Source organism: Neomonachus schauinslandi, chromosome 5 (assembly GCF_002201575.2).
Source record: "Neomonachus schauinslandi chromosome 5, ASM220157v2, whole genome shotgun sequence".
NCBI classification, from domain to species: domain Eukaryota; kingdom Metazoa; phylum Chordata; class Mammalia; order Carnivora; family Phocidae; genus Neomonachus; species Neomonachus schauinslandi.
Genome location: NC_058407.1, coordinates 99,604,359 through 99,631,762, shown reverse-complemented (window position 1 = coordinate 99,631,762; position 27,404 = coordinate 99,604,359). Strand labels below are relative to the sequence as shown.

Here is a 27,404-nt window from a genome sequence, read left to right as displayed (position 1 = left end):
GCTGGTGACCTCGGGTCAGTCGGTGCTAACCTTGGCCAGATCCTGGTTCCCTGAGTCACCCTGCCTCACCCCGGAGTCTCTTCCTGCCTTGGGTTTGACTGTGGCTCGGTCCTCTCAGCTGAGACAGCCCTCTGGTTTTGGAAGGAAATTTTCCCAAAGGCCACCAGCTAAGTTCTCTGGCACTGAGCTCTGGCTGTCCCACCGCAGCCTTGTCTCCTTCCTGTGTGGGGCACCTTCCGCAGGGGGCTGCTCTCCTTCCCCTGTTCCTGCCGCACCCTCCCCAGCCCTGTGCTCTGGCTTCGGAGGTCTGCTTCCTGTCTGCTTGCCCTCCTGCCCAGCTAACCTGTTCTGCCGTCAGCTCCTCCCTCCTGCCCGGTGCCATGCACCAGACAACGGCCTCTTCCCTGCTCCTGCCCCGGTTCTCACCAGCTCCCCAGATGGATGGAGTCTTTTAGGTCTTCACTCCTCTCATGGTTTATTGTCCCTCTCAGAACCGGGACGCTGCTCCAGCCCTGGAGGGAACACACCAGGTTCTTTCTGTGATGGCTGTCTTCTTGAGGCGATAGCCAGAGGGTGGACGCCTGGCATGGGGATGGGGCTAGGGCAGGGTTTCTTGACTTCTCTCCAAATTTGGGGATGCGTAGTTCTTTGTGGTGAGGGATTGTCCTGTGCATTGTAGGTCGTTTGGCGGTAACCCTGGCCTCTACTCACTCAGATGTCAGTAGGAGCTCCCTATTCCAAGTTGTGAGAAGCAAAAATGTCCCCAGACGTTGCCAGATGTCCCCAGAGGAGCAAAATCGCTCTGGGCTGAGAACCACCGGGCAGGGATGTCTCAAGCACCATGTCTCAGGCTTGGCTAAGCCCGTGCTGGCAGGGACTTGAGAAATTCTCTAGTCCAAAGCCTACATTTAAAAGAAATTGGGCGTCAGAGAGCTAACGAATTGTAAGGTCTCACAGGGGAGCAGCATGATGAAAGCAGTGTTTTGGAAAAAGGATTCAGGCAGCTCTGTGCAGGCTGGGCTGAGAAACAGGCCAGAGGCAGGAAGGAGAGCGTGGTTGGGACCTGGGCGTGAGGCAGGGGCCAAGAGCACCTTCCACCTGTCGGCCCAGGCTCAGTATGCACTTAATGGTCTCCTAGAGGGAGGGTATGGGAGAGGCCTCGCACCCAAGGCCAGGAATCCAGGTGTGGGCCCAGCCTGGCAGTGGGACGGCTGCCTGTCTCCTCTTGCTGTCCTTACCTGTGAACTTAGGGCCTGATTGTTTAGGTTTTCTTCCTGCCTAGAGGCTCTGCTCGTGGGTCTGAGAGGGGAGCAGGGGCTTCATCTCAGTAGGAGAGCCCAGACGGTATGGAAGAGTGGCAGTGGGATGTGCAGGAGGCCCCCCCTCCCCAGTTGCACTGCAGGGGCGACATTCACTCAGCAGACATTGTGTGTGACGCCCCCTACACCCCAGGACTTAAGTACAGGCAGTGTGTGGGGACTGCCCCAGCTGTAGGCAGCGGGTCTCACCTGGGATCTAGCCCGGGATGTGGTGGGAGCTCAGACAGGGAGTGAGAGGGTGCAGGAATGGGGCCAGAGCGACAAGCCCTTCTCCTGGAAGGAGGCTCCTGGGCAGGGCTTTGGGAAGCCTGCAGACCAAGTCAAAGAATGTGGAGCATGAAGTCAGAGAACCATTTTAAGAGAGATGACCAGGTCCTGGGAGTTTCTGAGCTGTTGAGGTTTTCCCGTATAGAGGCCCTTGGACTTCATGGCAGTTCTCCCTGGGAGGGAGATGGAGAACGGAGGTACAGAAGGGCCCCTGCTGGACCCACTCCCTGTGGGAACTGGTTTCCGGGGAAAGGTGTGCTGTGAGAATTTTTCCAGGCCCAGGGAGGGTCCTGGGGGCCCCAGGGTCCCCACCGCAGGATGGTAGGGGCATCCTGCCGCTCTGGGGGTCCCAAAGCCAGGTGTCTTTATCAGGCTTCTCTATCTGCAAGGAGTGACCTGGCAGCCTTGGGGTTTCCTCTCAATCATTGCAGCCTCTGGCTTTTAGAGCCATAAATCTTCAGCATGAAGATCATGAATTTCCGTGGTATGATTAATGAAAGAAAAATTGAGACGGCAGTATAGAAACTGACCAGATTGAAAAAAGTCAGTATGAGAAGTTGGATGGAAGTTTTGGAACTTCTGACCCGGCCTGGAGCGCCACCTAGTGGTTACGGGGGTGGTGGCACCCATTCCCTCTGCAAAGCTCGGTGGATGCCCATTGATTGGGTGGATGCTCTCGGCCAAGTGTGCCCATACCTTGGGAGCCTTGACGTAGTTCCACTGGGACTGCTCCCAGGTACAGGGGGCACAGGACCACTCCACGGCGTGGGCAACCCAGGAAGCTGCTCCACTTATTCCCACTCCTCCCTGGCTGCTTGAACAATCTCTGCTTTAGTAATGCATGGGAATACGCCCACTTCTTTTGTCATGCACAGCCTGGATCACCTTTCTGGTTCCTCATCTATGAAAATCTCATCTTTTAAAGCCCAGCAAGTCCTGTCAAGCCTGCCTTATAAATAGACCTCGTTGTACTGCTGCTCACCGGTCCTCCAGAGCTGTCTGGTGAAGGTCACCACCAGCTCGTGCCTGATCCCTGCTGTGGCCTCCCAGTTGCTCTCCCGGCTTTCCCCATTGCCCTCTGGGGGCCGTCTCTGAACATCAGCCAGAGTGATCTATTGGAAACATACATCATGTCACTCTCCAGCCCTAGGGGCTTCCCAGCACGCTAAGAACACCCCCACCTTGTCTTTACTGATGCCTGCAAGATCTTGTCCCATCTGTCCCCTGCCACCCCACCTCCTGGTCCCCTACAACGTGTCACCTCCTTCACTCTGTTGCAGCACATGGGCAGCTTGCTTGTCCCGGGATTGGCCAGCCTCTTTCCCACCTCAGGGCTTTTGCACATGCTGTTACCTCTATCTAGAACATTCTTCCACCACTTCCCCTCTTCATTTGGGTCCTTACTTAAATGCCACCTTTCTTAGAGGCCTTCTGTGACTACCCTGTGCCCCGATACTTTCTAACTCCTTGCCATCCTTATTTTTCTTCATGGCACATGCCATCACCTGAAATTGTGCTACTTGTTTGCTTATGGAACATTATGTCCCCTATAAGAATAGCCTGTTCATGGGGGGAGGGGTGGTTTGCCTGTGCTGCTCACCTCCCCCGCACCCCCCCAGCACTCAGAACAGGCCCTGGCACTTACTAAATGGGGGGCTCACTTTGGTTGTGTGGACTGAATGAGGGAAGAAAATGCCACCTCCTTGGGCAGCCTCTCCCCCTGACCTTCCCTGCACGCACGTGAGAACTGCTCTCTGCCAACTCGTGGGCCGCCTTGTCTTCGCTGGTCCTTCGGGGTCTCCTCTCTGGAGCTAGAGCAGCTTGAGAGCAGGGGTGTGCTCGATACCTGGGGTCACAGCACAGTTCCTGGCACCTAGGAGCTGCTCAGTCAATGCCTTTCCGAGACCAGCACCTGGTGCTGGCCACCCACTTCCCATGCTTTCTTCCATTTAAATTCTCCCAGCAATCCAGAAGGCAGGCGATATTATTCTCATTGGGCATACAAGGAGTTTGCAAGGTCACACCACCGGGAAAAGCTGGAACCGGGTGTCAGATCCATGTCTGTGCCCCGCCAAGGCCTTGTGTGTCTGCTTTCGCCCTGCCTGGAATGTTCTTGTCCCCCCCCCCCCCCCGCCCCAAATCCACCTGTCCTTTGGGCACTGAATGCCTCCTCCAAAGGACATCACGGGCCAGGACAGTGGTTGGCTCCTCGCAACTCCTGTACTATTTATTTGGCACTGGTGTATATAGCGTGGGGTCGATGCTGCTTTTTCATTGCTCCCGTCCAGCCAGAGCGGAGGTCCCAAGAAGGCAGGTCGCTGAAGAGGTTGTGGCTCTTTTGGCCCGGGACACTGCAGGCTGCAGGTACTCAGTAAATATCGGCTGACTGATGGATTGGCCCTGCAGACTCCACATACAGACTCCGCATACTTCCTCGGAGCTGCCGGAGGGACGGGGTGGGGGGGAGTGTCGACTGTATGGAGCATAAAACAAGGCAGCTGTGCAGACGCACAGCCAACGAAAGTGGAGCGTCCCCAGGTGAAGCCGGGGGCGTCGCAGCCCCGGGGGCGCCGTGGAGGAGAGTCGGTTTTCGGGCCCGGAGCGCTGGCTGCTGGCTCACATGGACGGGTGGCCAAGGCAGTGATGGATTCGCAAGTTTCCTTCTCCCCCATCTGTGGGAAACTTGTTCTCCAGGCTCCGGAGAGCACGGGCACGTGGGCAGGGCAGCGGGACACAGGCGCCCGAGGGTCTGGCTCTGAGATTCTTCCCGGCCCCCGAGACAAGTCCTTACTCACTTTCGCTGTCCACTGTGCCCTCCTGCCGGACTCCTTCCTGAATGCTGGGGCCGTTCCACTGACAAGGGGAAGAACCGCCACCACCCATGTGGGTCTGGGACCTTCTGTAGCTGTTACAGGGTTCTGCCTGTGTCTTTTAAGATTGGATGCTCAGAGCGACCGTAGGAGGTTTGTGAAGCTAGTATAATGCCATTTGCCAGACGGGGCAACTGAGGCATGGAGAGCCTGAGGGTTTGTCTAGGTCACACAGCCGACATGGTGTGGGCCCGTGGCCCTGTCTGACCTGCAGCCCCATCCCCCCCTTTCCCAGTCGCAGAGTGGGCGGTGGGCCATGCAGCCTTCAGGAGCCGTGGAGATGAGCCCAGAAGCAGTGCTGATCTAACGGCTTTCCTTTCTCTCCAGCTCTGTGGCTGTGGGCTGCTTGGAGTGGGCATTTGGCTATCCGTGTCCCAAGGCAACTTTGCCACCTTCTCCCCCAGCTTCCCCTCGCTGTCTGCAGCCAACCTAGTCATCGCCATCGGCACCATTGTCATGGTGACGGGCTTCCTCGGCTGCCTGGGGGCCATCAAGGAAAACAAGTGCCTCCTCCTCAGTGTAAGTTGGACCCCATATCCCCCCAGGCCCCCCGAGCTCTGTTTCCCTGCATTTGGGCCACTGAGACAGGCAAGGCCTGGGACGACCATCAGCCTCCTGGATGCCCAGCCTGAGCCCAGGGAAATTGTTTGTAGAATGTTCTTTGCCTGACCACACCCCTCATCCTCATGATGGGGTATCCCTGCCCTAATTGTCTCTCCCACACCTTGATTGGCTGTCTCCTGTATCTCCGTCCCTTACTCTCTGGGGATTCCTCAGAAGTAGCTGGCCTCTCCCTTACCTGGGAAGCCCTGTCTAGGTGCCACTTTTCCCCTGCCCCCCTGCCATCCTTGTGTGCACCCCATTCCTGGCCATGACCACTACCATGTGCCTACATCTAGGCTTTCTTTTTCCAGTTTTTCATCGTCCTGTTGATCATCCTCCTAGCAGAGCTGATCTTGCTTATCCTCTTCTTTGTCTACATGGACAAGGTGAGCCTTACAAGCTGGAGGGGGCATATGGAGTGTCACTGGGGTTGGGGCAGGGCCAGCCCGAGAAGCACTGGCAGGGAGGATCTCTGAGGAGGGCAGGAGGGAGAATGGAAACAGGGGAGCCAGGAGAGGCCGGGATGAAAGGTTTTGGTGGGGGCAGCGTGGGGAAGGTGAGTTTGCGGGGCACGGTGGGGGGCTTATTACCTGTGTAGTCTTGGGAAATAGAATCCTCTAAATCACCCACGGGGGCAATGGACTGCCTCTGGCATTAGTGAGCTCCCCATCACTGGGAGTATTCAAGCATAGTTGTGTTGACCCCTTGGAGGAGGGATTCAGGTGTCTGCGCTCAACCTGACAGGTGAATGAGAACGCCAGGAAGGACCTGAAAGAGGGCCTGCTGCTGTACAACACAGAGAACAACGTGGGGCTGAAGAACGCCTGGAACATCATCCAGGCCGAGGTGAAGGGCCGGTGGGGGGCGGGGGGGCTCAGACTCTGCCCAGGGGGCCAGGAGGGCTGCTGGGTGGCACACCATACAGGGGATGCCTCTGGAGAGGGACAGCAGGGGAGTGGAGGCGGGTGAGCAGGATCTGGACACAGGACCGAGTGCCTTAAATGGGTACAGGGAACTAGGAAGGACAGATCATCTTTAGTGTCGCAACAGGGTTGCCTCCCTGATCGTGGCTCAGGCAAGGAGGCCCCAGTTCCAAGAGGAAAACAAGTCTGTGCCACCCAGAGGCCCCATGTCAAGCCCTGGGGAGGGGGGCAGCCGGCTTGGGACGGTCCCCAAAGCAGAGTGGGCGGGGTGGTGAGTGAGCAGAGGGCTGAGCGCTCCTGCCTGGGGCCTGGTGCCCAGCTCAGAGAGGCAGGTGGGCGTCACCTTCTCTGCGCTCTGGCCTCCAGGGAGGGGCTGTGGCTCCCCATCTGGGTCCAGATGAGGCCCAAAGAAGGGGCCAGAAGGAGGCCCTTGTCTCCTTTGCTGACACGCAGGGAGGCAGGTTTGTGGGACCGGGTTGGTCTGGGCGGGGAAGGCCCGGAGGACCGCGGGCTGCGGGTGTCTGACCCTGTGGGCTGGCACCTGTAGATGCGCTGCTGCGGCGTCACCGGCCCCACGGACTGGTACCCGGTGCTGGGGGAGAACACGGTGCCCGACCGCTGCTGTGTGGAGAACTCCCAGGGCTGTGGGCACAACACCACCACCCCTCTGTGGAGAACGGTGAGGCTGGACGCGGCTGCTCCCGGGCCGCCTCCCAGAAGCCTGTGGGGGGGACGGTGCGGCACCAGGACACCTGCAGGGGAGGGGCGGTGGGGTGGACCCACGGTTGGGGGTGTCAGAGGGTGCGGGTTGAACGGGGCTCTGAGGCTGTGCAGTGGGGCCTCGCAGGCCGAACCCTGGGGGCGAGGGGTGGGGGGTGGGGCGGGGACAGGTGGGGAAGTGAGGTGGTGGCTGGGCAGGAGGGGGCACTCTCCGTCCTGCCACTGCTTTAACCTGGGGTCGCCGCTCCCCAGGGCTGCTACGAGAAGGTGAAGATGTGGTTTGATGACAACAAGCACGTGCTTGGCACCGTGGGGATGTGCATCCTTATCATGCAGGTGAGAGCCTTGCGGCTCCCCGGCTGGAGCTGAGACGCGCGCGCGCACACACGCACACACACAGACGCACACACACACAGACACACAGACGCACGCACACACAGACACACAGACGCACGCACACACAGACGCACAGACACACGCACACACAGACGCACAGACGCACGCACACACAGGCACACCCCCCAGCTGACCCAGGCAGCCCACATGCATTCCCGCTCCGCTCTGCCCCAAGACCTTCTCTTTCAGTGCCTGTCCCAGCCCAGCAGGCGCAGTAGGGCCTGGCTTTCCCGGCATTCCCTCCGAGCCTTGGGCCCGGTGCTGGCATTGCACGAGTCCCCGGGTGGGTTTGCTGGAGAACACGCCTGCCCGCCTTCCCAGGGACACTTACCTCGGGACTGAGCTGAACGAAGGCTGAGTCCCCGGGTGACACGCCTGTGCACAGGCTTGTGCTCCGCGGGCGGCTGGCCAGCCGCGTCACCTATGACGTCTATGTGAGCTGGGCAGGCTGCCTAGCTTCTATGCCTTAATTTCCACATCAGTGTAATGGGCACGATCCCCATGCCACGTCTTAGCATCAAGTGAGCTCGGCCGTGTCCAGGGTGTGGAGCAGGACCGGGCGGCTGGGGAGAGCTCCACAAGTGTTAGCGTCCTTAGCAAGCGCTCAGTGAGCGGCCGTGCTGGGCAGGCTCTCACCCGGATGCTGGAGAGGGACAAGGAAGGAATCCCTGCCTCCCTTCCTGACCTTTCTGGGGCGAGCACTTCCTGGGCTCTCTCCTTTGTCCACTCATGTATGGCTCCTCCGAGCAGGAGTCTGCAGTGCCTGATTCCCCTCGGAGCCCTCGAACTTGGCTGGCCGGTCCATGACAAGGTGGCTGACATCCTGCATCAAGTGATCTTTCTTGCCCTAACCCCTTGGTCCCACGGGTCTGACCATGTCCGAAGTCTTTGCGAGCTTTCAGGCTCAGCAGACGAGCCCGCTGTCATTTCGGCAGAGCTCTGATGGGAGATGTGCACATGGGGGCCAGACTGCATTCCACGTTGAGGCCTGGACCAGAACCGGCCAGGGTCCCCTCCAGTTACGCCTGAACACTGAGCATGAGAGCCGTGCAGGCTGCGCCGTGTCTCCCAGGCCCCTGCTTTACGGTGCGAGCCCACGGCCCACTCTCTGTGGTGCCCATGGGGCCGCAGGCCCCATGCCTCCTGCATGGCCCGGGGTCAGCACCCCAGTCAGGATTCAGGAGTTGAGGGAACACAGGTGAGCATGAACGTTGTCCTGGGCACATCAGTGGTGAAGACACACCTGCCGCTGCCAAGACCTCATGTCGTGTGCTCCAGAACTGAGCGGGGTGACCCGGCACGGCTTTGGTGTTCTTGCCACCTTCCTGTCCCCCTCCTCAGTTCCTTGGTAGCTACTGCTTAGGACAGGTCCTTTGTGGGTCCGGTCCTCACCTCAGCCCTCGGAAGTAGGCAGATTTCTGAGCCTCCGGGCTGTGTGATATTCCGTACAAACGGCTCTGAGGGGCTGAGCTCCTGGGTGTGTGGCCTCCTTCTGCTGGCACGTTTCAAGCCCACGAGTGGTTGTCCCCACTCACTCCAGGTGCCACGTGGCAGACCCCAGGCCACTGTCCCAGGCCCTCTTCCCCTTGTCTTTCAGATTCTGGGCATGGCCTTCTCCATGACCCTCTTCCAGCACATCCACCGGACTGGTAAAAAGTACGACGCCTGAGCCGGCTGGCTGAGAGCACCCCGGCCCCCACACGGACACTGTGCCGGGGAAGAAGATTTGAGCTTTGTGTTGCCTGCCCGCGCTCTCCAGACTGCTGACCCCTGCACCCACCTCCCCAGCCCGCCGGCCCCCAGCCCACCCCGCCTCAGCCTACTTGGTGGGTGGAGGGCCAGGGAGGAGGAGGTGTGGAGGAGGTGCACACAGACCTTGGGTGCTGGGGGCGCCTGGATTCCTGCATCTGTGTATTTGCCAAAGAAGACAGGGTGGGCCGGGTTCGTGCTCCAGGAGCCCCCCAGCACGGATGCATTTCTGCCCCTGCCCTTCCTTGCCCTGACACTTTGTCCCCACAGGGGTGGGGAGCAGAGTGCCCCCCAGGTGGAGGACTGCCCAGTGGAGGCCACTGGCGTCCACGGCCACCCCCGGGGGAGGGCTGACGGGGGCGGGGGTCTGACCGCCTCTGGGCGAGGCCCCCGGGAGCATCTTGCCCAGGCTTTTTATACCTTACAGTGTAACTTTTTTATTTTATTTTACTCTGATTATGGTTATTCAGGAATATTATCTCTCAGATAAGTTTAGGGTTAGCTTTCTGATTTATAACTTTTTATTGCGTTGATTTCTGTAATGGTTTGATTTTTTTTTTTTTCCTGAGGGTAGGGGACAGGTGGGGAGAGAGGATGTCTGTCAGGTTTCAGTCAGGACAAACCACTGTGCCCAGGCGCACCAGGCCCTGGCTCAGGATGCTCTGAGCAGGAGGGAGAGTGGGCCAGGCAGTGGGGGCTGGGCATCCATGGCCCTGGGGGGTCTGGAAGAGGCATGGGCGGGGGGGGCATCCTGTGCAGGGGTGAGGCGTTTGCTGATGCCGGCGGCAGTTGGGGGTCCTCTGGGGGGCTGGCGCAGTGCTTCACCAGGAACGTGGCCAGGGCTCTTGTGGGTCCTTATTCTTCACTGATGAGCAGTCTTTCTTGTTTCCCTTCTTCCTCCCTCCTGCCCTCTGCTGGTATGGGAGGCTCCCCCTTCCGCCCCATGCGGGCATTCCGCGACAGGTTCTGCAAACCCCAGTTACTTTCACAGACATTCCTGCTAGAAACTCTCGGACAGATACCTCTCTAGTTCAGATGCTGCTCACTTTCTCACATTGCTTCTGGAAGGGGACGCGGTCCTTATGTTTTGCTGCTCAGACAGTGGCAGAGGGCCCGTGACCATCAGGAGGGGAAGGTGGAGCTGGGGCCCACGATCATTCCAGCCACATCCAGCCACATTCACTGGGCGGCAGAGTCCCTGCGGGGGCGGGGGGGGGGGAGATGGCCCTGGGGCCCCAGGATCCTCATCCCCTTCCTTGGGGTTCACTGATGGTGGAGTGGTGGCACTCATGTCCTCCATGGCCCCCAGGAGAAGCCCAGAGAGGTCAGACTGGGTCTTGCTACAGTTGCCCGAGGAAGCAGGCAGCCTACCTAAGTCACGGAATAGGAGCTGAACAGGCAGGGTGGGGCGTCTGACTGCAGCAGGGACCCCCATAGGACTTAATGCTGGCCTGACGGGGTGTTTTTGCAGTTTGAAAAAAATAAAGTCAAGAATTCACGCGACTGAGCTCGAAAAGGCTATCCACGAGCCAGCTAGGGTTGGTGCCCTTCCCCAACGGGGCCTCGTGTGGGGCATCTGCCTTTTTCCTGCATCATTTGGCTCGGTCCCTTGATTTCCCACAGCCCATGTCTCCTCTCCAGCCTCCACTTGGCTGTTCCAAAAGCTGAGACCTGGCCCCCCCAGCCAGCAACGCCTCTACTCGCCTAAGTAAAATACAGTTGGGACCAGAAGTACAGAACTTTTGGTGTGTTCAGGATTCCAGAGTTTGGGGGGTGGGGCGTGGACAGTAGGGTGGTCTCAGCGAGTCAGGCAGAGTAAAGACCACCCCCCTGAGACAGGCGCAGAGGTGCCCCTGGGGAAGCTGGGGAGGTTGGTCCTTGGGTGGAGGATGTGGCAAGCACACTCGTGAGCCAAACTGCCCTCCCAGGTCTTCTGGTGCTGCTGTGTGCCTGGTTAGGAGCTGCAGCTGCCACCCCGGGGCCTCCCCGCTGCAGGGCACAGAGCAGACATGTCATCATACTGGGGACAGTCGCCTGGTGGGACTCGATGCATAAGGACCTTATGCTTGGGGGTGGGGGTGGGATGGGGCAGGTTCGTTCATGCCTATCAATGCAATTTCAATTTTTGTTCAAATCCATTGCAAAAGCCTAATACCTGGGGGGGATGTGTATAGCCTCCCTGGCAATCTTACATTTCTGGAGCTTCAGGAGTGTCCTCTGGCCCTGGAGCCTCAGCCACAGTCCCCCTCTCCCTGCCAGCACCCTCTCCCCTCACCTGTCCGCCTTGTCCACAGTCCTCCAGACTGACTTCCTGCCTCACCCCGTGCTTGGCTGTGTAGGCGTTTGAGGCTCCCCTGGGTGGAAGGCACGAGTGGTGGGGGGTGCTCTTCCAAGCCCCTTGCCCTTCCTGCAGGGTGGTACCCACAGCCCATGGAAGGCCATGCCGCATGATGTCTGTGTGGTGGCCCTGTGGCCCCATGTCTTTTCAGTTTCTCCCGACTGTGATCTCATTGGGGCAGGGTTACCTGAACAAACCCTCTCACCTGGGGCTTCCCTGGCCAAAATCTGAGTGAGTTCAGTCAGCTCTGATGCAGGCAGTTTACAGATTCGACTTAGAAGGTTAAGGTTCTGTAGACAGCTTCAAGGGAGTGCCGGCCAGAGACCTGGCCTTTTCCTGCAGCCATCTTGCAGAGGAGGTGGGCGAGCAGGGACTGAGAATTACCCTTGGGGGGGTTGTAGCAGGTGTTGGGGGACAAGTCTCCACCTCCACGGCCCAGCTGGAGCACTGTCCCCCCTCTCCCCACCAGCATGGGCCTACATCATGGGCTGTCACTCCAGGAAGGTGGCTGACCCCACCCCAGACCCTCATGCGGATGTTCTGGTTTGACTTGGACCCGGGTGGCCATCCCTCCTTGCTTTGGTGGCCCCAAAAAAGTCCAGGTGGCTGGAAATGACTGTCCCCGCCTCTGCAGCCCCCTGCCCACCCACACTGGTGGAGGTGCTAACTAGCAGGGACCTGGTGTAGGACGGGAGCTGGGTGCCGGGTGCCTGGAGCCCCCCCTTTGTCCCTCCGCCCTTCCGCATCCGGCCTCCCGTGGTCCTGGACTCCTATCTCGCTCCTCCGCGCCTCAGCGAGGCAGTGGTCCTGGCAGGTCCTGGCCTCCCTGCGCCTTCTGGGTCCCTGAGGGCCAGAGCCAGGGGCTCATGCCCACACCCCGCCCAGCCCTGGGAGCGCGGGAGGGCAGGGCCAGCTCGCTTGTTGGGTTCAGATGCACTTTCCTGCTTGCGATGCCGTATCTGTGCGCTTCCTTCATCCTGGTCCTGGCTTTCTTGAACACCATGTTTTTAGCATGTTTTTAAATAAAAACTGATAACGTGTCAAAAGCACAAACAGGAGGTCTCTTCGTGGTGTGTTTGTGTTCGCTCAGCCACGGTTGTGCCTTGACTTCTTGCGGTGGTTGGTGTGAGGGACACAGAGACTGATCAGGCACTGGCCCTACCATTCATCCAAGACACCCCACAGCAAGGACTTCCTCCCCGCTTCTCGGGCCCAGGTGCCAGGTCTGCTGGGTGCTGTGGTGCTCAGTCCCCTCTGGGGTGCCTGGATACAGGCCTGGTCAGGGACCAGTCCCAGAGGCCCGATCTCTCTGCAGCAGAGGTCGGCTCCCACCTCGGTGTCTGTCACTGGTCACACGTGGCCCGGCCTGTGGGAAGGCCCGGGAGTGTTTTGGGGGAGGGGCAAGGAGTAGGTCATTCGTGGCTTCCCCTAAGGGTCAGGGGCTGTGGGTTTTAGGTATAGTCTCTCCCCAGTCCCCCTGATGTTCTTGGGGTTCGTTTGAGCCTGAGTGTCTTCCAGGGGTTGGGGGGGTACTCACAGCATGATTTGGCCCAGGCTGTGCTCTCTCAGGGTGGCTCTGAGACCCTCAAAGAAGGTACGGGAACAGCAAGTCAGTATGACGGGTCAGCGGGGAGCGAGGGGGCGTCTTCTACCACGCAGACCCGCTGATGCCACGGCCTCGCGGCTGTAGACGTCTCCCAGTGTCCCGGGTGGGTTCTGGTGCGTGGAGTTGCCTTGGCTGGTGCAGTCACGGGGACGAGTCGCAGGTGACAGGAGCCCAGAGGTCGTCCTCACCCGGGGCCACATGCATGTGTGCATTGCTGCACGTGTACCGGGCTGGCGTGGGAGCCAAGAGTGAGCGTGCCGTGTGGGCCCCGTAGCAGGAGGGGGCTTCTCTGGACCCCCCGCCCCGCCCATGTGTGGAGGCTGGTCTCTCTCCCTCCTCCTCAAGGCAGTGGCCAAGTTGGCAGGGAGTTGTCCCAGAGCATCAGGCTTTGGGACCCCGTCCTGCAGCTGCTGTGTCCCAAAGCCTCCAGAGGTTTGCTGAGCATTGAGGAGTCTGAGGGGACCCCCTGTCAAGGTCCAGCTAGAATGGGGTCCCTGAAAACCCTCCTAAGGAGATGCATCGGAAGGGACCTTGTGGCTGTGGAGTCAGGGGTTGGTCATGAACTAGGGGTGGGTGACCCTCCAACATCCTCTGAGGTCTGACCAAGTCATAGGTGTGTGGATGGGAGCCCTTTCCTCTCTGTCCCTTGCTCTGGCTCCTGTCCCCGACGAGTGGATGCTGGCCAGGTTCCCGTGCTGTGTGCTTCTGGGGGACAGAGCAAAGTCCTGGGGCCATGCTCTGTTAGCACTGAGCTCAGGTCAAATGAGCTAAGCTGTGAAAGGCCAGCTGTGCTGGCTGGGCCCCAAGCATAAGGTGCTCTTACCAGGGCAGAGCGGGGCGTTGTTTATCCCTGGCCATGTCTGATGACTGGGCTAGAGCCTTCTGGGATGGGTGCTGGGCTCTTCAGCCCATGGGAGGGGGTGAATGAGATGATCCTGGGGGGCCTTCCCCCATCCCGTGTGCTGTGGTGGGAGAGCTGCCTCCCCATCTGCGCTCAGCAGAGGGCCCGTGAAAAAGGATGGCTTATGAGCCGCAGCAGAACAGACTTGGTACCCACGTGAGAGCGCCTTCAAAATGGCCCAGACCAGGGCTTGCAGGGACAAGATGCTTATCCACCCGAAGACGTATTGAATACTTGGGCCAAGCACCTAGGGTACAGTGGTGAAGGACCCAGACCAAACCCTGCGCTTACAGAGCCAGCAACCTGGTGGGGACCACAGAAGATCAGACAGGGTTGCAGCTCCGTGCTGTGATCATGCTGTTCACGGGGTGGGAGAGGCGCTGACCCCAACTTGGGGAGACGATGTCGCAGCTGAGAGCTGAAGACAGCAGTTAACCAGGCAAGGATCGGAAGGTGCGCCCTTGCTGATGTCGTTGGAGCGGGCGCACAGGGCAAGCGCGAAGGAGGGGTCTGGAGAGAGCGGCAGCCACCAGATCACAAGGCACTAAGCCAGGGGCGAGTTTGAACTGGAAGCCAAGAGCAGGAGCCCTCTGACCGGCTTCAAGTCCTGTGTGCCTGGTTCAGATCTGCGCTTGGGAAGGATCCCTCTGGTTGCGGCGTGCAAAATGGTAAAATGGAACAGGGTAGATGCAGGGACATCAGGGAGGGGCTGTGACAGTGACTTAAGTGAGAGATGATAAGGCCCACAGGCAAGTGTCAGTGGGAGGGAGACCAAAGCACCAGACTTGAGAGACCTATAGGAGAATTGAAAGACTTGGCGATTAACTAGATTAACGGGATGGGGGGGGGCGCCAGGGCAGGGGAGAGCATTCTTGCCATCCATCCAACATGACGTCGGTCGCCCCGGACAGGTAGATGACTAACCGTTTGCACCAAATGGAGGATGAGTGTGTTTTCCGGGCTCATGTGCAGGTAGAGACCAGCGTGGTAGAATTAAATCTCTCTCTCTCTCTTTTTTAAAGATTTTATTTATTTACTTGAGAGAGAATGAGAGAGAGCACATGAGAGGGGGGAGGGTCAGAGGGAGAAGCAGACTCCCTACCGAGGAGGGAGCTCGATGCGGGACTCGATCCAGGGACTCCAGGATCATGACCTGAGCCGAAGGCAGTCGCTTAACCAACTGAGCCACCCAGGCGGCCCTAAATCTCTCTTTTGTTTGCACTGAGCTTCGCAGCTTGCAACATGCTTTCATATATATTATCTAGGTTTCTCTTGACCTCAAGTATTTTAGTTGCTGTCCCAGCGCCTTAACTTTCAGTGCTAGAGACGGGCCATGTCCGGATGAAGAGCACTGGTTTGGGAGCTGGAGGGTCCGAATTCTCACTCTGCGTGTGCTGGTCCTATGAGCCCTGGGTGGTTACTGACCTTGTTCCACTGTCATCTGCACGATGAGGGCAATACCTGTTTTCCAGATTTGCTGTGAGGATTAAATAAAACCACGCACGTAAAGACATCCAGCTGGTGCATGGACCAGGGTAAGTGCTTGGCAAGAGATTGGTCAAATCTGAGTTCTCAGGAGTCCCCAGACTGGATGTGGAACCCCAAGGAAGGGCGTCCCCCTGGCTGAAAGCTTGGGACACAGGAGAGTAATCTGGAAAGAGGAGTCGGTATATGGGGGGTGGTAGTAAGCTGTGGAATGGAGATGTGCGGGCTCAGGGGGGCCTCCGTTTTGCTCTGGAATGGCCCAGGAGCAGCATTCAAGGCTCCACAGAAATAAGAGGGAAGTAAGATTAAATGACCGTCACTTTGGACACAGAAATATTGGCATTGCAATGGTCCCTTCTAACGCATTCAGCAAAGAGGAGGAGGCTTTCGATTGAGCCATCTCGTTTTTGCTGAGTTTAATGACAGCCGTGGAGATGGACGGCCGTGCCTCCTTAAGCTACAGAAAGCAGAGCGCCACGCCACAGGGCCTGCTGCATGTCCCCTCGGTGGCCCCACACGCCGCTGGGCGGCGAGAGCCAGCTGGGGCAAACTGTGGGCGCTGTCTGCTTTCCCTGGGTGTCCCCTCACGCAGAGGGGGCGGGGAACCCGTAGAGCAAGGCCACACGGGGGTCTGTGGCCAATTTGGGTGGGTTGAGCCTGTGGCTCAGAGATTTTCCATCTGGTGGCCTATGGAGTCTAAGATGTAGCCTCGGCCAACATGCAGAGCGGGGCCGACCCAACATGTGGACAAGGTGGGCCCCGGTGCTGTCCTTCAGTGGCCTCAGGAAGCCCCTTGCCCTTTGCCTCCCTCCTCGTGCCCCCACTGATGTCCCCACCAATTCCTGGGACCCCAACATATTCCCAGTACATGTCTTTTCTCTGGAAAGGGACTCCAGTTCCTGAAAGGACTCAGCCTTCTTATTTACAGGTTGGCAACTCAGGGAGACACATTGAATTTGACCTCTTCCCCAACTTGGGGGTTCTCTAAACCGCCATTAGGGACTCATGAGCGGCTTTCAATGTTTTAAAAGTCCAGCGGAAATTGCTCGTGACCTCGTCACGAGTGCCCAGGCTAGCAGGAACATGACCCTCTTGGCTGCCCTAGTCACGTCCTCAGTGCAGGGACGCTGTTGTCACCTTGCTGATGGCCAGGGCCGGATGGAAGCTTTCCTCACCACCTTCTTCACCTCTGGCCTGAGCCAAAGGATCACCCCGGGTCCCTCACAGCACCCCTTCCTTTGTGTTCACTCCTTGCTCGATTGGGTTTCAGCCTGGGGACAGAAGCAGGAGGAAAAGGCAAGTAGGGGCTTCTCGTGTATTTGTTTTTAGGAAGAAGGTAGTGGAGGGGCCCCTGGGCGGCTCAGTCGTTAAGCGTCTGCCTTCGGCTTGGGTCATGATCCTGGGGTCCTGGGATCGAGCCCCGCATTGGGCTCCCTGCTCCGCGGGAAGCCTGCTTCTCCCTCTCCCTCTGCCCCTGCTTGTGTTCCCTCTCTCACTGTGTGTCTCTCTGTCAAATAAATAAATGAAATCTTTAAAAAAGAAGAAGAAGAAGGTAGTGGAATGATCTAGGCTTTTGGACCCTGTGTCTCCCCCACCCCCACTGACAGTCTCTCTATTCTCAGTTGGGGAGAGGGAGTAGGAACCAGGGTCCCAGCTCAAAGCGAGCCCACCTTGTGGCGACATGACAGCCTGGCACTGGGGCTGACATGAGGCATGGCACCTGCTGGGAAGCAGTGGCCACAGACAGGACAGGGCCAGCTGGCGGCCACCGAGGAGGACAGCTTCACAGAACTTCTCGCTGCTGCCCACCTACCCGAGGCCCCTCTCGGCCACCAGAGCCTTTCTAGACAGCAGTGACGCTCACCTCACCGCGCTCCTGTGTGCAGGAGGCAGGGGCCCAGAGGGATGCTCTTCCCTCCCCGGCATGCTCGTGGGCTTCTGTGCATGTGCACATGCATGCACACTCACAGTGATGCTGGAGGAGACCATGTGTCTGGGTCCAACAACATAGGGACCTCGGGCGGGCCCTGGATGGGGTCCAGTCCCTGTCTAATATGTAAGCCATCAGAGGGAATGAACTTGACCAAGGGGGCCGGGGAGACCCATGAGAGCTGGCCAGGCCTGCAGACTAAATCTGCTTACATGTGAAGTGAACAGGCCCCTTCCAGCTTCTTCCCAGGTGAGAGACTCACTTCCCATCTGCTTCCCCAGCCCCCTCACCCCAGTCTCGCCATCTTGGGACCCCCAGAGGCTAGCTTTCCCAGGTACTGTTCAGGCTCGCCCACTCGCCCGCCCCGCCAAGTTTTCTAGGCAGAAGAGTGGATGAGATCAGATGAATGGTTTGTGTCATCAAAGCATTTACTTCTTGGTGGCTCCACACTGGGCAACCTGATACCTTCCACTCCTCTGAATCATAAGATTGAAGTCTTTTTGCTTTCGGAGGAAAGAGTGTCCCACTCTGCATTTGGGGATGGGGACAAATTAGCTGGTCCAGGTGAAGAAACGCTGTCACTCTGGAGTGAGATGGGCTGGGAGTCTGGGAAATGGTAGCAGTGTGTGTCTTGGCTTCCGATGCTCAGCTGGGAGCCTGAGGGCCAGCCAGAGGGGGCCCCTCGCCCCTGACCCCTCACCACACGCAGCCTCTGCTGCAGTCAGCACGGGGTGACCTGTAGCAGGACGTGCAAACTGAGCCGTGCGTCGTGGTGAATGGTGCGGGGACGCCGGCTGACCATAGGCGGAGAGCTTTCAGGGGAATGCAGTCTGAGCCCACTTGTCTGAGCCTGGCTCTCGCTTGTAGCCACGTGTAGCCACATGTGTGGGCAAGGCAAGGTCCGTTCAAAGAATACGTGGGAGCAGACCAAAAAAAAAAGGGTAGACAGGACCCCGATCAGTGTGGTCAGTGGGTTTCCTAATAGGGCTCCCCCTTCCTCTCCTTCTCCCCATGACTAATGTCAGCTCCAGCACGTACAGTAGGTTGAAAGACATCTGATGAACTGATGGTCTGAGATCTCCCTGCAGAGGAGGAAAAAAGCAACAGAAGGTAGTCCTAGATACAACTCCTTTATTATCATGCCACCCAGCAGGTGAGGCCAGGCTTACACTGAGGCCCGCTGAGGAGAGGGGCATGTTCACAACTACACAGCAACTTCTCTATATGCAGTAGGTAAGGCAACTTCTCAGTTTCTAGAATATTGTGATGACCCATATCCACGGGCCAGCTGGTTCCTGAAGCCCATCTGGCCTAATAGTGGGCTGCCTGGAATTGCTAGTGGCACTTGCACGGGGGGTCTTGGGGGCAGAAGCAAGAGGGGAAGGGGGCACGTGGGAGGCTGGGGGATGGAGTACAGGCGGGACGGGGCCATCGTGCTAAACTAGAAAGTGGGGCGACGAGAATGGAGCTGGACTCTCCCAAGGCACATGGAAGGTGGTCGGAAGCTAATCTGTTCCCTTCCAGGAAGAGGACCCAGGCACCTGGTCTCCCAGCCACGGTCACAGACCCACGCAGAGGGCAGAGCGGGTGCTGCAAGAAGGCACGGCAGGAGAGGCGCGTCCCTGGCCCGCCCTTGAGCGGTGAATGGGCTGGGCTCCAGCCAGACATCCTCACGGATGCTGAGGGTTGACGCGCATACAAAGGAAGGTGGCCCAGCGTCCTTGGTGGGGTGGTCTGAAGCAGCGGCTCTAAAAGGGTGGGTCCAGGACCAGCAGCACCATCACCTGGGGACTTGTTAGAAATGCAAGTCCTCCACCCCGCCCCTGCAGAGGTGACCATCTGGGGGTGACCCTCTGGGGGTGACCCTCCAGGCGACCCGATGCATCGTCAAGTTTGACAACTTCTGGTTCGGCCACATCACTAGCATCCTCGCCGATGTGAGCAGTGACACAGAAGACGCGTTTTCTCCTTAGCTAGTCAACCGCCTTCCCCTGCTCCTCCCCTTCTCTCCCCAGGCCCCAACTGGCCAAAAGTGGAGAGTATTTGTAAGGCGGAGAGTGGGGTGGGTGGTAATGAAAGTGTTTCAGTTCATTTCTTCTACCCCCAAACCCTGGGACGGGCCAGAGTGGCCAATTCTAAGACCCAAACTGGCTGCAGGGCACAAGGATCCTGGGGGCACCCCCTCCCAAGTGCGGCGCTGGCCCTTCCGGACCTAAGTGCCTGTGGCCGTGCACGGGCTGAGAGGCCTGATGAGATTCCAGGCTGTCAGCTCTGTGAGATAGAGACCATGCTGTGGCCACCCTCCGTCCCCGGAATCCTGCATCAGCAATACAGGGGAGGGAATGGTAGCTGGAGGTGGTTAACATGCCCCCCCGCCCCGCCGCAGGGAGCCTCCTCCCCACCCAGGGTGGCTCTGAGTGCTTGTGACCTGAGACTTTTCCCCCGGGCCCCACATGGGGCAGGGAGAGGGGTTCCCTGTGCCCTCGCCAGCCCTGCATGCCCCCAGATGTGATCTCCGCCTGGGCGTGAGATTCCGCACGCTGTGTGCGGGTTCCCATTGCTGAGGTTTGGTCTGCTCTCACTCGGTGTCAGCACTGGCACCCGAGGTGACGGGCTGGCCCCTGCCCTGAGCGGTGGTCCCCAGGGCCCGCGCCTGCAGCCTGAGCCACCGCACTGCCTGGCTGTCAGGGGGAAAGAAGCCAGGCCGCTCTGCTGAGTGCAGATGCGCAGGGCGCGCAGGCGCCGCGGCTGATGGATGGTTCCGGCCGCCCCTGGAAGGGGGGCCAGGCGCTGCTATCGGACAGTGCTCCCCGAGGGCCACGCTGTTCCTGAACGTCAGCCTGACGGCTTACTGCGCAGATGGGAGAGCCGGAGGACGCCGAGCAGCGGGGGCTCCCAGCTCCCCTTGCTTCCACCCGGCCGGGGTGCAGGACGGCAGCCACGGCCACTGACCGGCCAATCTCTTAACAGCTCTGAGCCTTAATGTCGTCGCCTGTGGAGTGGGACAATAGTACCTTCTTGCAGCGATCGCTATGAGAGAAAGCACTTAGGGGACTAACACATTCTGAGCACACAGTAGGCCCTCAGTAACCACCAGGCCCTGGATGCTCCCCCGGGGCGAGGCCAGAGCGGCCCCTGGAGTTGGGGCAAGGCTGTCGGGAGGGGTAGGGAGAAGAAAGGAGAGGTCACGAACATTTTAAGCAAGTCTCATCCCCTCACCAAAGGCCGGGTTTCATTCCTGCCTCCACAGGAAAAGAAATGAGTGAAATGAACAAAACGGGTCATCCCGAGTGGGGACAAGCCATCCCTCTCAGGGTGGCTGCCCCAGCGCGCGGGTGGAGGGAAGGGCGAGGATGGGTGACTCAGGCCGTGTGGATTCCAGCAGGTGCCGTGGCCCGACCTCGACAGGATGCTGGCTTCTTTTCTGGGTCCCGGTGTGCTCACACACCTGCTGCGGGCGGCGTGCAACAGTCCTGCGTGCCCTTCTCTCTCCCCGAGGAACACGCAAGCACCACCGCCTCCACGCAGCGCCCTGGGCGCAGATCTGCGTCCTCTCAGGCCGGGCGGGCACCTCCTGGGCTCCAGACTCCCGCCCTCTGCGTGTCCCGAGCCGGAGCCCGCTGTATCCTGGGCCTCCGTTCCCTCTAACCCTGCCTCCCCTCCCGGGCTGTGGGCACGAACAAGCAGATCACCGTTGCTTAAAGCTCTGGGCCCTTCTGTCTCTGCAGCTCGGACCATCCATCCTCCAGCGGCCGTCGGGGTGGGACGGTGCCCAGGGTAGAATCACAGCTAATCCCGCCCTCTGCCCGGGTGGCCTAACCCCACGCGGGGGCCGGGGCAAGGGATCCCCGCCTGTTACCATGTCCCACCTCCACAAGCCCCGCTGACCTCAGTCAAGAGTGTGGTGACTCCAACAGGGGGTGGCAGGTACCACAGGACCCAGCCCCTCCCCGGGCATCACCGCCTCCCACGGGCCCCCCCAAGGAAGAACACGGCTCTCTTTCAGCCCTCCCTTGGTAAGACCCAGCAGTCTTCCGCCTAGCCCTGCAGAGAGCTTGGGGGTCCATCATTTCTCGATTGTCTGCACGAGCCCCAGGAAGTTGGAGGGCACCAAAGATAGTCCCAGTACCGTTTCTTCCGGCCTTGGTGCAGTCCGGGATTGCCGGAAAGCTGGTCTCCCTGTTAATGAGTCTGCATCAGCAACCCCAGGGCCCTGAGGGCAGAGCGGATAAGCCAGCCAGGGTTCTGGTAGCCCCTGGAGGACCCCCCCAGGTCGGGGAGGCCACCTGCCCTGGGCAGCTGGTCTTCCCTCTGTGCGTGGGCGTAATCTGTGTTCTGAGGGGGCACAGTGTCTGTCCAGTTGGGGGCTGTTTGGGGGCAGCAATGACCTGTGTGTGGGAGAGAACACCCTTCACCCAGGACTGACACAGGTTACCAAGAGCTGCGCTCATCACACTGGGGCCTGGAATGAGCTGGGAGGCAAGGTGTGACCTTTCTTGGCCTTGATCTTAGCAACAAGGGGCCACCCTCTCATGGTGGGGTGTAAGAGGGTCCCCAGCACGGGCAGCACGGAACCTGGAAGCTACGGGAGCCGGGTGCGGGCTTCTCTGGCTCCGGGCTACCCCCCAGGTACGGGGCGGGGGGCGGGGTTCCCTGTGGCTGACTTCCAGGTGAACATCTGTTCTTCGGAAAACCGCCAGTGTCTGTACTCTGCATTTTCCAGGGTTTTCTTTCTTTTCCGTTCTCCCTTAGTATTTGAGAAAGTTCTTCCTGAAAAATCCCCTGCCTGATTCAGAGAAGCAAGGGAGAATCAAAGAAAGGGACTGTATTCACTCTGCAAAGCGGAGCGAGGGCTCCTGGAGGCGGCTCGGTGGTGGCCATGTGGTCAGGGACTGTGGGCCCAGGAAAAATGGGGTTCAGGGCAGAGCACCCCTCTACTTAGAGCTGCACCTTCTCCGTGGCTCCAACTTTCCAGGGTCTGTGATTTGGCCTAATCAGGAAGGGGTTTCCACTCCCACCAACATTAAGAGCTGGAGATCATTTTAAAAACCTGGCATTCCTGAGAATCAGGCCATAGAGAGGAGATCCCTAAGGGGCAGATTAACTGTGGACTGGGGCTCAAGGCCATGGTCTCCTGAGGGACCTCTCCCAGGGATGGCTCTGGGCAGTGCACAGGGTCCTGGGGCAGCATGTGGTGTGGTGGCCACCTTACCTGCCTTGGTTCCCTCCCTGGCAGTGCCACGAGCCCACCATCCCAACCCCAGCTCCGGGGTCCTCACCCCAGACCTCTCCACTGCCGGGCCCTGCGGGAAGGAACCAGGCCATCAGGGCACTCCCTTCCAGGTGAGAAGGTGTGGGGGTGGGCACATCAAAGGACTGGGTCTTCTGGGGGCAGAGCTGACCCTAACTGCCCCACCCTAAGTATTTCCCAGTGGGGAGAGAAAAGGACACCAAGCAGAGACAAGAGGAGGGGTGCTCAGCACCAGTGGGGAGCTCACGGGCCCAATGCAAGGAGGAGTCCCAGAGGGGCTGGAGTCTTCAGACCTTCATTTTAGTTTCCGGAGTTGGGAGGGAGCAGAGGGTCTGATTCTCACCCTCCTGCAGTCCACGGGCCCCCCACTGCTGGTGAGGGGTGCTGGTGGGTGGGTCCCCTGCTTGGGGATCCTGGCAGTGAGCACTTGGAAGTGGGGGGAGGGGGCTGAGGGCCCCCCGCCTGGGTGGGAACCACAGGAGTCAGGGTCTTGGGCACTTGGTGGGCCTGAAGGGGCTGGGCACAGAGTAGGGGCAGTTTCTGGGAGTTTCTAGGCAAGCTGGGGCTGACTCTGCAGGCCTGGAAGATGGGATCTGGGCACCTGTCTTCGGAGGGGGACGCAGTTGGCCATTAGTAAAAATGCAGCTGGAGCCTCCGGTGCAAGCAGCAAGTGAGAACCATCCCGCAGATCTGCCAGGCGGAGAGAGCAGAGGGGCAAAGAGGTCAGGAGCCCAGGAAGTTGCTGTCCCGGGAGTGCCCTGGAGCAGGCTGGTCACACTTGGGTGCACACAGGGACCTTGACAAAGGGCAGATTCCAACTTAGGAGGTCTGGGGTGGGGCCCGAGATTCTGCATTTCTAACAAGCAGTCCACTACGGGTCTGTGGCCCTAGATCTCCAGAGATGGCCCAATTTAATTAGACCCTGAGGGGTCGTAGTCCCACTCCCTCACTGCTGTCTGAAGCTCTCTTTCTCTAGGAGAGATTCTGTGTCTTGCTGCTCTCAGACTCCAGAGCAAAAGTAAGGTTCGTAGTTGATTCTCTGGCTGATGTACAGAAGCCGCTGGGGAAACGGAGCTCTCAGAGGCTGTCACCCCGTAAGCCAGCGTGGAGTGTGGCACCAGCCCCAGCCCCAGCCCCAGGAGCCGGCCTGACAGCCCCTCTGTCACATCCACTAGCTGAACAAGGAGGCGCTAGAGCATCCTGCCCAAAGCAGGGCAGTCCTGCAAAATCACCATCCCCCTGTGGCGCCTCACTTTGCTGACCTCTGAAGTGCAGGACAAGAAGCTGGGGCGTGTCACACCCAGGAGGCCCATGAGGGTGATCTTGCTGTGACAGCAAGGCCATCGGGGCCCGACCCCCTGCGCACAGGACGGAGGCGCCGCCAGGGCAGCCCCATGACTGTCCCGTGGCACGTGGGCAAAGGTGGATTTCCCCGAAGACGGGGAACAGGGCCCCCACCGTTCCCAAACTTTTCCAATAGCTGCTGCTGACCGGATCTTGCCAGAGCACATCTGGGTGCCCCCGGAGCTCTGAGCGGGCCTGACCAGGCTGATGAGGACGCCTATGTGCCCGCAGCCGCTCGGTTTCTCTTTGCAAGGCCAGCTTGAGGAGGTGGCGGAGGATGAGTGCTGCTTCCTGCCCCTGCCACCCTGCTCTCCATCCCCACGTGGGAGGACGGTGGAGCCCCGAGAAGCTTTCAGCTTTCAGACTCGGCACTAAGAGCAGTGCTAGTCCACATCTGGACTCGGCGCCACAAGCTGAAGGCGGCCTGAGGAGTTTTCTCGTTTCCCTCTGGCTTTGAGCAGGTGCCATCATGGCCATTTTGCACCCAGGGGTCGTGCAGCACGCCCCCGTCCCTGTCTTCACCTTGTGGTTTGATGGCTAACCTGCGGGGTTAGCTGGATCTTTCTGGTTCTTGCTGAGGGGGAGGCCACATGGGAAGCATTGGCCCAGCACAGACTTGTGGCCACATTTACGGAGTATGGTCCAGAATTTCACCAATGCATGTCCACACACACTGCCCCCCGCCCCGACACATGCAGAGGGGCCAAGGATGCACACTCATCAACATACATGTGCACACGCACACAAGCACCCTGAGTCATAGAGAGGAGTACTGGACGCCATCTGATCCCTGAGCGAGCACCAGCATCTCCTCCCAGCCCAGGGTGAGCAGAGAGAACAGGCGATCAGCTGAGCGCAGGGGCAGGAAATGGGGGCGTGGCCTAGCGCGGAAGGGGCAGGGCTGCATGGTGCCCGGCGCCCTCTTCTGCCAGCCTGCCTAGGTACAGCATTTGCCACCGACAGGGCCCTTTGAACAGGGAGGGGGCATGCTTTCAGCTTCTTTTGAGGTTTTTGGGCCAACACCTGATTGTTATTAAGAGCATCAAGGAAGGGCCAGCGAGGTTCCAGGAAGCCAATCCAATATGATCTTTCAGTTTCCCTTTTAATGACCTACAGATACCAATCGTGGCTGTCCTGTGAATCTTCGGGGCTCTGCAACATGTTTCCATCCTACAGTCTGGAAACATCGGGGTGGGAGTAAGGTAGCTTCTGTGTGGGGCTGTGTGACCTTGGCCACAGTTATAGCCCTCTCTGAGAGCCTTAAAGCTCCCTGTATCAATAGGAAAACCTCCAGTCTGTTCACTGGTTGACACCTTGCCTGGAGAGATTTTTTTTTAAAACTAGGATGATAGGACCAACTCATGGTTCCCCTCCCGCACTCTGAGCCTTTGAGAGGCCAGGCAGTGGCTCTCCCAAGTCCTCAGGATTAAAGCCCTCCCCCCAGCCAGCCAAGGCTTTGCAAACCCAATTTCCTCACCCTGTCACTCTTCCCCATCTTGATTCTTCTTGTCAAACTCCTTCAAGGTTTAATTATCTATCACTTCCCCCAGGAAGCCTTCCCTGACGGCCCGACAGGTTATGGCCTGCTCTGTGCTCCCCCAAGCCCCAATTCTCACACTTGTCCAGTGCCCCTGACTGCATGCGACAACCATGTTCCATGTGTCTCCTCCCTCGAGGGAAAGCCTGCTGGGAGAAGGGGGCACACCCTGCCCACTGGTGGCCCCAGCACTGGGCACAGAGCAGCTCTCGTTACGAAGCTGACAGAGGATGCTCTCCCTTCGGCCTCCTCTGCGTGGCCTCTGGGTGGAGGCTTCTCGAGTGCGTGTGAGCAGGGCAGTAGGAAAGGGAGCTGAGCCACGCCATCCTTTCTGGACAGACGTTTCCCTGCCCGAGTAGGCTAGAAATGAGCTTCCAAAGTTACTTCAGCTTGGAGGGCCTCCAGAGTCCGCCCACAAGAGGGGAAGCTGGAGCTGGGGTCCTAGCTGGCTCTGCCATGGTGGCTCTGTGGCCGCTAGCAGGTGACCACACTGCGGGCCTGGGTGTCTTCAGAGGTATACGAACAGGGTGGGCCCAGTGTTCTCTACCCTGGGTGCACACGGGGATCGCCTGGAGGGCTTTAAGGAGCACCCATGCCCAGGCCTCATCCCAGTCTGGGCCTGATACTGTGCAGTTGGGCCTGACTGTCCTGTGCAGCCAGGGCTGACAGCACTGACCTAGCTAGCTTGGGAGCACCTTCCAGAAGGAAGAGTCTGTGATTTGGAGGTACCTCAAGACCCCAGTTATCCCTTTCGGGTCTGAAAATCCTGAGTAGTGAGTCACACGCCCGAGGCGGACAGAGGGGCCCTGCAGGGTCTTGCCGAAAGAAGAGGTGCACGCCCAGAATGCACAGCGGCAGCGCGGGAGGGACATGCAGCCTACTGTGGGCAGGACGCGCGCTGCAGGGGCGGGGCCAGCCCCCAAGCTCTGCTGCAACCTGCAGCCACACGCAGCTTCGTGCTCCGCGGGGACGGCTGCTAGAAAATTCCAGCTGTTAAATTCTCCCATCTGTCTCCTCGTAAATTCCGCCTGTGGCTCCTGTCTGTCCTCTGGTCCCTCCCGGGAATGTCTCCTTGCTCCCCCACACGCCTACCTTCGGCTGTTTAAAGGACTGTGATGGTGCCATATTCTCTGTGGCCCCTGACCTCCCTCATCTGACTTCCAGGCGCCCCGTGGCTCCTGTCACTCACGTGGGCCGGTGTTCTCGGCCTGGCTGCACACGGGGTCCACCAGGGAGCTTTACAGGTATGTTGGCGCCGGGGTGCCAAGCCCCAGACAATGTGATTGGGCGGTGCCTGGCCAGTTATAAAGCTCGCCCGGTGGCCCCCATGTGCAGCCAAGGTTGAAGCCTGCTGTCGTGGAGGCGCTGTGGAGATCCTGTGTCCCTCCAGCCAGCCACCATGTCTCCTAAGCATAGTAGCGCTTGGTCCACACATACACGGAGCCACAAGTGACATGTGGCCAAACCCCAAACAAATCGGGGTTTGTTAGGCACATTTTCTGTTTGGTGTACCGAGCATTCACAAGACATGCTTTAACATTCTAGAATATTGCAGCACATGAGGCTCACCGAGGCAGGGTCCTTACCAAAAATCATGGAACCTTAGAGCCCCAACTCCTGCTTCAACCCGAGCAGCTCGTCCCCATGTTTAATAGCCCGGCTCCTAGGTGAGATTTCCATGGATTAGAGAAGTCTGCCTCCGCACGGAAGGCTCGAAAATGTCCAACTCCTCCATTTTATAGGAAAGGAACCTGAGGCTCAGAGAGGGAATGTGACTTCCTCAAGGTCACATAAGGAGGGAGGCCCTCTGACTTCATAGCAAGGTCTCCTCTGGTCCTGGGCACCAGGGAAGCAGGACACTGCCTTTTATTTCCTGAGCCTTGGGGGTCTTGGAAAGGCCAGGCTGGGCATGTGTGGGGAAGGTGCCTGGTGCCCACTCCGGTGGACGAGGGCTGGGAGCCTGGGCACAGGCCTGGCCTGAGCCCTTCCTCCCGGCTGGTGGCCGACCCGGACTTGGGCAGCTTAGTTTCAGCATCGCCCAGCAGAGGGAGCTGTGACCGAGGCTTGGCTGCTGCAAGGCCAGCAGGAGCGGGAAGGAGGGGAGAGGCCAGGCAACGGGGGCAAGGGCCCAGGCCAGGCCCGGGCCCACGCCCCCAGTCCACCGG

At 59.2% G+C, this 27,404-nt stretch overlaps 2 protein-coding genes across 3 annotated transcripts in view; one reads left to right on the top strand and one right to left on the bottom strand.

The window, feature by feature from the left end:
* The window catches only part of TSPAN9 (tetraspanin 9), a 193,776-nt gene extending 181,567 nt beyond the window's left edge, over positions 1-12,209 (top strand). For both annotated transcript variants that reach the window (XM_021690542.2, XM_044914963.1), the window contains 6 exons: positions 4,784-4,975; positions 5,371-5,445; positions 5,804-5,905; positions 6,530-6,661; positions 6,955-7,038; positions 8,696-12,209. In XM_021690542.2, the coding sequence (XP_021546217.1) occupies positions 4,784-4,975; positions 5,371-5,445; positions 5,804-5,905; positions 6,530-6,661; positions 6,955-7,038; positions 8,696-8,767 (657 nt within the window). In that variant the 3' untranslated portion in view covers positions 8,768-12,209. The remainder of the gene's footprint in view (positions 1-4,783; positions 4,976-5,370; positions 5,446-5,803; positions 5,906-6,529; positions 6,662-6,954; positions 7,039-8,695) is intronic.
* A 10,391-nt stretch (positions 12,210-22,600) lies between these two features.
* TSPAN11 (tetraspanin 11) overlaps positions 22,601-27,404 on the bottom strand; it is a 67,008-nt gene continuing 62,204 nt past the window's right edge. The window contains exon 8 of the mRNA XM_021690686.2: positions 22,601-23,048. Within this exon, the coding sequence (XP_021546361.1) occupies positions 22,989-23,048 (60 nt within the window). The 3' untranslated portion in view covers positions 22,601-22,988. The remainder of the gene's footprint in view (positions 23,049-27,404) is intronic.